General features: G+C 40.1%; 1 protein-coding gene across 1 annotated transcript; it reads left to right on the top strand.

Annotated features, from left to right (window-relative positions):
* Positions 1 to 6,927: 6,927 nt before the first annotated feature.
* Positions 6,928 to 10,963, top strand: LOC143327454 (histone-lysine N-methyltransferase set-1-like). The gene is made up of 6 exons (XM_076741798.1): positions 6,928 to 7,245; positions 8,376 to 8,491; positions 9,041 to 9,197; positions 9,405 to 9,597; positions 10,170 to 10,277; positions 10,793 to 10,963. The coding sequence occupies exons 1-6, from the start codon at positions 7,103 to 7,105 to the stop codon at positions 10,961 to 10,963; spliced, it is 888 nt and encodes a 295-aa protein (XP_076597913.1). The 5' UTR covers positions 6,928 to 7,102.
* The last annotated feature ends 203 nt before the right edge of the window (positions 10,964 to 11,166 follow it).

The following is an 11,166-nucleotide window of genomic DNA, read 5'->3' as shown; positions in this document are numbered from 1 at the left end:
ATACATTATATACAGAACCTTTCTGAGCGGTATGTCATTTATCGCATTGAATGAAGCCGTGTAATTACAGCAGTGCAAACTGTATGCATCATGTTATGTTTCTTTTGCCACGGGAACCTGCATGCATTCAGTTGGTGATGCAGCAAATCACTTTTTTCCATTTGCTTGAAATAATATTAGCACTTTAAATTTTACATATCATATCATTCATACATTAAAACAATGATAAATGCACAGATAATAGACTACACTTTGGATTATGTTTTTATACTTGCTCCTGGTTTGCTGCCAAGTCAGTTTTACAATTTTGCTTTTTGCTGTATTTTTTATTATTATTATTATTTTTAATATATTCTTCATAGCTCCCCATTATAACAACCTGTCTTGTCTGAAGTGGGTGGCACATGACCAGTCCATTTTGTTTGGAATTGTTTGTTTGGAGTCAAATGTGCACCAGATACCCTTTTTTATGTGAAAGCACACAGAGCCTGATGAAGAAAACCTGGTAACAGAGACAATTGATATCCACTGTCATGATACCCCTTATCGATGACTGGAGTTTTAGGTTTTGTTGAAACGTACTTCTTAATATGCCCCAGGTGTAAACAGGCTCAGTGTCTTGCCCACTTCAACATGTGGAACCGGCAACCCTGTGATCACTGGATGACCCGCTCTACTACACCCTCTGAGCTACTGCATTGATACTTTTAATTTAAACATAATCAGTTCTGCATAGGACTAGATGATGCAATCCCTTATCTACACCTAATGAGACAAGTTGGGGATGATCCTGTATTCTGATGGGGAAAAAGGAGATGTCCTTGGGGGCTAAGGTGCATCTAGGCATCATTGGGGTCATCAGGTGGGCACCTTCCTTCACTGGTGTTCCGATGATAGGCCCACAACACCTCTAGAGAGCTCCCCCTCTGCCTTACCACCATCTCTTCCTGCTGGCACCAGGGTCACCTGGTGGTCCAATTGGGGTCTAGCCTTTTTATCTAAAGCCACCGACTTGCCTGCTCAGCAGCACTGGACAGGGCTTCGATGGCTTGATGCTGGGCTTGGCCACAGATTCCCATGGCCCTAAGCAAGCTGATGGTTGATCTTCCGACAAAGCCTCTGGAGCCGATCTCAACTGGATGAACCTTTGCTTTCCAACCACACTGTCAAGAGTAAGCTGCTAATTCAGTATATTTGAGGGGCTTCCTTTCATAAGCCTCCTCCACTGCATCCTCGCAGGGCACAGTAAGCTCAATGATGTGCACTCTGTGAAGCGTGGGGGACCAAAGTACAAGATCTGGCCTAAGATTTGTGTTGGCGATCTCTGTTGGAAAATGTAACTTCTTGTCTTGGTCAACCAACAAGGTCCAATCTCGTGCCTCCCCTAGGTAGCCACGTTCTGAACTTACTGGATGGGCCCTGGCTTGCCTTGCACTGTCACAGACAAACTTTCTGCAGGTAAGGTGATACGGTGAGGCAGGAGGTAGGGCATTGATGGATGTCTGTCTGGTTTCCATGGTAGCGGCCAGGCATCTGAGCACCTGGTTGTGTCGCCAGGTATAACGACCTTGTGCCAGACTAGTCTTGCAGCCAACCAAAATGTGCTTGAGGCCTGCTGGACAAGGGCAAAGAGGGCACTTTGGGTCTTCACCATATCAAAGCTTGAGGTTTCTGGGAGATAGCAGGACATTGTAAGTGGCCTACAAGATGAAGCTGATCTGAGGTGCCTCCATCTTCCACAACTCTCTCCACGAGAATCTTCTCCTCTCAACTCCTTCCCATCTCATCCACTGTCCTTGCTGGGTCTCTCAGGCTTTTCAAATCTGTGAATAATTTTACCATTTAGCTTTTCTAAGTCATGTATCTCTGAGATGCACATCTAAAAGTTTACAGATAAAATATTGTGGTCTGTTGTATAAAACCACAATAGCATGATACAATAAATTGGACTTTGTTAACTTTGTTAAAGTGACACATTATCCTACTTTATACATTAAGTATCTGAACCAGTCCAGTATTAAAATAAGCTCTTTCCAGAGTTAATTTAACTGGCTCATCTAAAACAACAGCTGGCTTGTGGTTTAAATGGACTAGAACTGCCACTATTTAATTGTTTATCTGTCACTTTTAGCTAACTATTTCCACTGTTTATCTGTTACTTTACTCATTACTCATTATCTGTTACTTTATGCAGTAATTTCACCTCTTTGAACTGCTAATTCATTGCATTTAGCTATCTATTTTAATTATCTAAATTATACGTTTCGGTAACTGCTTAGATTTCTCTGCTCGCTTGTTAACTATGTTTGCATTTTTAATTGTAGTCAAAGAACCCCTTGGCAATCACTGCTAATAGCCACACTCTATGTAATATCTTCCAATCGCCTTTCTCTCTGGATGTTTTTCCTTCCCATAATGCACTGGGGCAAAGAGTATTTGACAGGGAGTGTGCTCAATATTGGAATTGCACATGCCTCACGTGTTGTTCAAGTTGTTCACTTCATGTTTCCTTCATTTCCTTTGTTCCGTCATTAATTTAACTATTGACTTTCTTATCCAACAGGACAAGCAGGTAGACCACAGGCGCCATTTATTTTCCTCAGGTGGCATTGGCAGCGTATGACCAGCCCTACTCTGCCACTTAATGGCTAACCCTGATATTTTTACCCAGCGTACCAATGAAGACAACAACGACGAATAGAATCAGAGGCAGAGTACGGTGGGTCATGCCTTTGCCATCCTAGGAAAAAATAATTGCAGTACGCTACTAAATGGTGCTCATCAGAGGGCATTTGTAAGTGGGTATACGCAATGCAGACTGAAAAATAAGTGGGTATATGCTGTATGCCTGCAAATACCCTGCACTACACCACTGCGTGTTCCTTCCCACAACATAAAATGCCTGTGTACTGTCTTTCTATACATCACCTGTAGAATATGACAGAAAATTTGTTAAACTATGCCTTTTGACATTGTGTTTTGTGGGTGTTTCTGTTAGGGGTTTTTGTATTTCTGTCCCTCTGTTTTCCCCAGTGGAGGTGTGGCCTGGCTGTGCAGAAGGCAGGCAGCGCACCTGATGGTGGCTCTGTCTCACTGCCAGATTGTTTTGAGCTCTCGCTAAAACTTTCCAGCCATTCCTTGTCTCGTTGCATCCTAGATCCTGTTGTTTCCTAGCCACTGTTGAGTGTGTCTTTGTTTATTCATTGTCTCGTGTTTTTGTGCCTGTTGTTACTCTCATTTATTTCCCAGCGTTAAGTGTGTGTTTTGTTCCTACCCACTTGCCACGGTGTAGTTGACTTTGTTTTTGGGCAGATTTTGTATTTATTCATTAGATTGCAAATTTGTGGTTATCCTGGCACTGTTTTCGTTCTGTAAAATAAACCGTTGTGTTTTGAATCTCTCTTTTCGTTTTGGTGCCTTTTGTCTGCCACTTGGGTCCTACAAAAAAAGTACACTTTGATCTACCCAATCATAACAAATTATTTTCTATGCAGAGGTCTTGATCCTTTACATTGGCTCTGAAGGAACCTCTATTGGCCTTCAGTGTACAATAAGCCAGCTGCATTTAAAAAACATCCAGGCTGGATAAATCTGAAAATTCTTGCTTCAGGTATTAGTATGGACAGGTAAATCTTGATGATGATGATCCACTATGTGACTGTAAATTTTATTGTCAATATGAAAAATCAAACAATACAGATATTATTGTTAACCTGTATTTTCAGTTGATTAGTTCGAGCTACAACCTCAGTGAAGCTACACAGGAATCAGCCAGTACTTGATTAGTCAGGTAGCACTAAGATGTCTGCAAAATAAACAGTATAATATGTAGATGACAAGACCTAAACTGTGAGTTTGGCTGCTGAATAAAACATAAATAAAACAGGATGTGAAAACTTGCTAACCTTTTTTGACATATACTCAATTGAAATCAGTACAAAGACAATTTGTTTGACCAATACAAGCACTTAAAACACTAACATGCACTGTGAGTAGCCCAGCTATCAACCAGTCAGTCAAAACATGTTTCCTAGCCATCTCCTATAATACAGGATTATCCTGTATTAAAAAATAATATGCAACACTGCTCCTTACTGAACATTACTGAACACCAAATCAATGCCAACGCAGTTGCTCGTCACTCACCGTCATCATTGCCCTGTTAATGCAGACTGAAATGTGATTTTTTAAAAAATGTCAGCCAATACCTCCATCTCAAGTCCACCCGTAAAAAGACAGAGGCTGTCCAAATACATATCTGAGTGGCAGATGGACCATGAGTTGATCAGTCCTGTCAGTAGGAATGAGTACAAGGCAAACTGTACAATAAAGTATTGTCTGTCACATATGATGGACGGTCCAACCGAAAGCAACATTCAGAGGTGGATGTGGTACTGAGGGTTTAGGACTGAATGTTGAAATTACATTTATTTTCTAATAACTACAAATACTCCTATTGACTCTTAATTTCCCTTATATTCTCCACAGGCAACAGAAATTGTGTCCACAGACTAAGGCCTGGACACACTGCCTACCTCTACCTGTGCATGACAGTTACCTCGCTGAACTGATGTGTCTCGCAGGTGTGATGTCCACACAGACTTCATTGTTATTGCCAGCCTTCTCTTTGTACATGGAGTTTGCCTTTGATCATGAGTGTTGTGATATATCTGACATGTACAATGCATAGTGTGCAGTGCACACTAGTGATATGTGACTAACATGGGAGTCAATATGTGATGCATGTTCCATTGAGACACCAAAGTAAATATTCAGTTGTACCCTATTCTGGTTGTCTGCTTTGTCATCAATAATACTTCATGGTGGCAGTGGAAATGAAATAAGAAAATGACAAAATGAGCTGCTTGTTGCCTGAAGAGAGATATAAACAAGGTTGAGGATTTCTGTCACCATTTGGATGTGGTAGGTGCTAATTGTAGCAGTGCTAGCACGAGATAATTGTGTGCACACTATAAAGATATGGACAGATAGAGGTAGGACATAGTGTCATCACATTTACCAGCAATTGTAATGAATTGCTGAGACCCTAATTGGAGTGAGTCTATTTCATTAGTCAACCAAAAAACGTCTACCTACAACTCCAAAATGCATTAAACAGAATATGATAATTTGCCAGTGCTTTTTGACATCAATTGATAACAATACAAAGACAATATTGAATTGAATTGAATCTCTCATCTTGTCAACTTCACCCATTAATTTCTGTAAATATCTGCTTGTTCTGAATTTGACGCAGCAACACATTTCAAACAAGTTGGGACAGAAGCAACTAAAGACTGGGAAAGTTGTAGGATGCTCCAACAACACCTGTTTGGATCATTCCACAGGTAAACAGGTTCACTGGTATCAGGTGATAGTATCATGATTGGGTGTGAAAGGGGGCATCCTCGAAAGACTCAGTCATTCACAAACGAGGATGGAGAGAGGTTCACCACTTTGTGAACACAAGGTTGTACAAATCATGTTACTATACTACTATTGGTGAACAAAGTTCATTAACAATTGATGGCATTCTGTTTTTATTCATGTTTTACACAGAGTCCCTTTTATTTTTTTTAATCAGGGTTGTTGTTACTTTGAGCTCTGGAATAATTTAACTGGCACTTTGAAACTTAACAGAAATTTATTAGGCCATGGTCCAATCTAAGCCAGATGCTTGAGTTAAATGCAGCTTTGTTTGACTTCAGATAGAGATTTTTGGAAAACACAAACTTATCCTGTCTGGATCTTGTCACTAACATCTTGCTCGTCTCAACTTGGTGTTATAAGTGATAATGGACAGCAAGAAGGGGCATACATGAGATTTTCCCAGTCCCAACCAGATGTTGGCTGTAATGCAGAATTGTGTTGTTTGCTGGCTGAAAGAGAGGGGATAGTGAGATTTTGTTTGCAGGATAGTTTCAGCATTGCCAAAAAAGCTACTTACGCGGGTGCCATAAAGAGCTCTCCCTCTGGCAAAAAATGGATAACTCAAATGTTAAATATATATTGTACATATTTACTGTCAATGTTACACAGTTTAACCTCAACACACACAATTCACATACCATCCCACTCGGTCCTTAGTCTGTATGTGAGCCAGGAAAGTGATATTGCATATGTCAGTGGGGACAGGTGTGGCAGCCGTATACCCAGGAAGAGGGGCTTAGGTTCGGGGAAGTTGCTTGCCATGGATACCCCAGATACCCCTAACACTGAAAAGCTTATGGGGCTAAATCCTGCCACCCCATACTCATTCTCACACACCAGCACCCACAGAGTAACACAATATCCCACTGCTGCAGTCACGCACCAGCAGAACTGGTTTTTGGCCGAGGGAAAACAGCTGAGGAGGATGGGCTGTGTTCATAATGTATGAAGCGTGTGTGTGTGTGTGTGTGTGTGTGTGTGTGTGTGTGCTCTCGTATTTATTACTTGGTGGGGCCATACCACCTGTAGCCCACCAACGGTATGGGGCCATGAATTCTTGTGGGGCCATTTTGCTGGGCCCCAGACCGTTTTAGTGCTTTAAAGTGGCTCAGGAGCCTTCCCTGATGCTCCTCATGCGTTTTTCTCACTTGGCCCACAAGGTGACAAAAACTGGAAATCTGTGTTTGAAGTGTGTGTGCTCACTGGTCCCCTAGAGGTTATTTGATGCCACTGCAGCCCCACACACACTTCCTGAAGTGTGTGTGATATTAGCCAATGAGACGCCTTGAACATTAAGCGTCATAGTCTCGCGGGATTTTACGGGATTTGTTTGAGAGCTAATGCTGGAACGACAATACCTCGATGCTGTAACAACTGAATAGTACCTCAAATTATTAAGGTAAGTTTATATTAAGGTAAGTTTATTTTCAGTTTTGTTTTATTTTTAATTAACATTTTTTGACTATAAAGAGTTTTGTGGGACTACAAGAAACACAACATTCAATTACAATTACAACATTCCTATTACTATAAACTGCGCCATTTGATGCTCATATTAGCTGCTAAAATTGCTAATTTTTATTTTACCTTTAAATTAACTTGTTTGCTAGTTAGCTGCTAACCATTAGCTTTGGAGACGCTAGCGCTTTGAGCAGGACGTATCATCCGGTCGATGACGCATATCCGGTTGTACACATGGCTAATTAACCCGGCGAATATTCATAAAACGACCGAGCTAGGAGACGAAGAGACAACTGGGATAGAAGAAGTGAGGAGTTTTAACGTGCTGTGTTACGTTTACAGATGTCTGATAAGGTATTTGATAAATGTGTTGTTGCCGCTTTCAACGGAAATCTCGTACTTACTTTATGGAAGCTGATATACGGTAGAAACTGTTTTGCTAAGACCGAACGTCCAGGTGACTTACAACTCAGTGCTAACAGTGTTCAACGCAGGCTTTAAGGGGGTGTACGATCACACGTAACGTCATGTTATAGTAGTCAAAAATGTCACATACGGCCAGATAAATCATTGTAAAACAAACTTAACTGTTCGGTCTACGTTATATGCCTCGCGGTAGGCACGGGCCAGGGTCGCTACCCGTGGTCCGAGGCCCGGGCCTTGTCAGGTAAGCTAACGGTGGTCCGAGGCTCAGGCCTGGTCAGGGAAAGGTCAGGTAAGCTTTCTGGGGTCCGGGTTACACCCCCAAATGTAACTCGTGTTGAGAAAGCGTTAAGCTAACTGATGTTATTAGTCAGGGGTTAATGATCTGTGTGAGCCAGTGCTAATATTTACTTACGTTTTACACCTGTTTATAATTTCTATTAATTTTTTATAGGCTATGTAAATATTAGCATTTTAGCTCAATAGCTCCCAGGTCATGTGACCAATTGACTCAAAATCAGTGTGGGATGATAGTACTCCACTGGCTGCACGAGATACACCTTTTCTTTGTACATTTAACATCTGTTTATAATTTTTATTAATTTTTTATATGTAAATATTAGCATTTTAGCTCAATAGCTCCCAGGTCATGTGACCAATGGACTCAAAATCACTGTGGGATGATAGTACTCCACTGGCTGCATGAGGTACACCCCGTTTTTTTGTTTTTTGTTTTTTTTTCCTCTTAAATCTCTAATTTTTAAAAATTATTTTGAATTGGTAAATATCAGCATTTTAGCTCAGTAACTGTAGACACAGTACAGTACACGCTGTAGCCGTCTGCTCTGCTCCGTGTGTTCACTGTAAAGCCTGCAATACGGGTGCGCCTGAAATGTTAGAGCAAAGGAGCGAATGTCTCTCGAATATCCAACTTAAAACTAACTTCATTGCAGTAATAATTATGTGCTAAGTTACAGTTCTTTAAATTACAGAATTAGTTAATGAGCAATCTGTTTTCTCATGCTGCACAGCTGTTAAATGCTATAAAAATATTTTCACAGAGCAATGACGTCCAAAAGGAAGGCCCGAATAAAGCCTGTTGAAGATGCAATCTCACATATTCTGTCAGGTGGAGACAAGCCATCATTTGCAGAGAGATTCATCAATAATATCAAAGGTATGACCTCAAGTCCTTTTGGTAGCTGCAAATTACAGCAGCACATTTTTAGATACTATTCATCATTAACATTCTTCATTCGGAATGAAGAAAGATTTAGGTTATTTTTCAGAAGATATCTTATAGAAATAACTGGCTTCAATCGTCTGTCTTGTTTAAATCCAATGTGTTTAGGTATAGGCGTGTATAAATGAGTCTGATTTCCATAAGAGAAGTTTCAGGTACACACTGGTATAATCAAATATAGAAAATGTAAAGTTATTTATTTTATTTCTGCTGTATGTAAAGTGTCCAGCACATTCAAGTACTGTTAAGGTAAGTGATGGACCAATAGAAGACTGTAACGAAAATGTGAAAGGTCTGAATACTTTGCGACTGTTTTGCGTATTCAGAAGTAACATTTTAAGTTAAGGCATAGAACACAAACGGAGAACCAGAATACAGGCTTGTAGGTCATGTGGTTATCACATTTTTAAGAAGTCATGTCACATTTATGTTGCAACTTGGTGTGACTTTTATTTAAGTTTATTTAATTCTGTGTCATTATAGGAAGAGGAGTGTTTGCTACAGAACCAGTGGTGCAAGGTTCTTTTGTGTTGGAGTACAGGGGTGCATTCCTGTCAGCAGAGGAATGCCGATCAAGGAAGTACTCAGAGACACAGAGCACATTTCTGTACGAGTTTGATTGGCAGAAACGCCAGTGGTGGTAAGTAGGCCTATATGAGATGTATTTTTAGTAGCAATTAGGGGATTCTTGTTTAGACCTGAAACGTGTTTAAATATTTGATGAACAAATGAGTAGTATATTACACCTAATGTACTTTAATTCTCAAGTGGCTCTTCGAACAAAACTGTGAAGATATATTTTATAAAGTTTATATTTATTTGATGTATTGTTTTTGTTTATTTTTAGTATTGATGCATCCAAGGAAGACGGCTCCCTTGGAAGATTAGTCAATGACAACCACCGATCTCCAAACTGTGTCATGAAAAAAGTAATAGTGAACAACAGGCCCCATTTGTGTCTGTTTGCTGTGAAGAACATCGAAGTAGGGACTGAACTGGAGTATAACTACGGTGATTCAAAATGGCCATGGCGTCAAAAGGTGAGCTTTTTAGATCATGCATTGGTTACACTACATGATTTTTAAAGATGTTAGTTTCACTTCACACAACTTTATGTCTTTTAAATGAGAATCTGTGAGTCATAGTAAGACCAGTGTTCAAAGTATATTTTTCTAACAAAAAAAAAAAATAGTGAAAAATAATGAAAGTTCCTTTCATTCACACTTTCATTCTAATTAATGAAGCTGTCTACATAAGGTTGAAACCATCACTTAAAACGGGGTGTGTTGGTGCAAAAGAAATCTGCTTTACAAACTTAAAAATATTCCAATCTTCTATGTCATTATTATTACATATAAATGCATAATTAAGTCAGGTGTCTTTGAGGACATGGAGAGTAGTTAAACATGGAATTTCCCCTCGTGGGACAAATAAAGGAATATTGAATTGAGGAATATTGAATTGAATATTGAATTGAACATAGTAGTAGAGTAGTAACATGCTATTTCAAATGCAGATTTTATGTGAGCAAACTTTTGTGACCTGTAAGTATTTCTAGACTCATGATTCCTGTCAGAGCTCACTGTCTTCTGGTTTTATGTCTAAACACCAGGTGACCTCCAAGCAGGCTCCAGCAGCAGAAGAAGAGATGGCTGTGCCTCCTGTTAATCTGTCCTCCAAGGTTGATGCTGATGATGAGAAAACTGGTGATGGACCAAAGGTAATGGAACGAATGAATGTGGTTGAGTTCTTTACAGAGTGCACTAATAAATTGATAGACTAGTTTCTATTTGATCTCCACTAAGCTAACTGGTTTCACACACACAAGGTTCAGATCATGTCTTAATGGGGCCCTGTTAGGTACTCTTCCTACAAAAGGGTTTTTCAACTTTTCTCTTCCACACACACACACCAAGTTTCAGTTCATGTCCTTATGGGGCCCTCCGTATGGACCCCTCTATAAGTGATTGTTAACATACAGGACAACACTTCTCAGCATCCAAACTAAAGCATTTACAATAACAATAATGCACTTTCTGAGCTGCTGCATGATGAAGGAAATATTTTATACTCAGATACCTTTTTAGGCCTCTTTTTAGATGTTAAGGTAGGGAGACTTCTAAGACTGGCCCTCGTGGGGCCCTAGATTATTATATCTTGGTGACCTGTAAGTATTTCTAGACTCATGATTCCTGTCAGAGCTCACTGTCTTCTGGTTTTATGTCTAAACACCAGGTGACCTCCAAGCAGGCTCCAGCAGCAGAAGAAGAGATGGCTGTGCCTCCTGTTAATCTGTCCTCCAAGGTTGATGCTGATGATGAGAAAACTGATGATGGACCAAAGGTAATGGAACGAATGAATGTGGTTGAGTTCTTTACAGAGTGCACTAATAAATTGATAGACTAGTTTCTATTTGATCTCCACTAAGCTAACTGGTTTCACACACACAAGGTTCAGATCATGTCTTAATGGGGCCCTGTTAGGTACTCTTCCTACAAAAGGGTTTTTCAACTTTTCTCTTCCACACACACACACCAAGTTTCAGTTCATGTCCTTATGGGGCCCTCCGTATGGACCCCTCTATAAGTGATTGTTAACATACAGGACAA

Source organism: Chaetodon auriga, chromosome 10, assembly GCF_051107435.1.
Source record: "Chaetodon auriga isolate fChaAug3 chromosome 10, fChaAug3.hap1, whole genome shotgun sequence".
Taxonomy (NCBI): domain Eukaryota; kingdom Metazoa; phylum Chordata; class Actinopteri; order Chaetodontiformes; family Chaetodontidae; genus Chaetodon; species Chaetodon auriga.
Note: the sequence above shows the minus strand (reverse complement) of the source record. Positions and strands in the feature narration are given on the sequence as shown.

Coding starts and splice junctions, on each gene's coding strand:
- LOC143327454 (XM_076741798.1), top strand. CDS start 7,103: ATGACGCATATCCGGTTGTACACATGGCTAATTAACCCGGCGAATATT. Junction 7,246..8,375: donor GTTTACAGATGTCTGATAAG/GTATTTGATAAA, acceptor ATATTTTCACAG/AGCAATGACGTCCAAAAGGA. Junction 8,492..9,040: donor ATTCATCAATAATATCAAAG/GTATGACCTCAA, acceptor GTGTCATTATAG/GAAGAGGAGTGTTTGCTACA.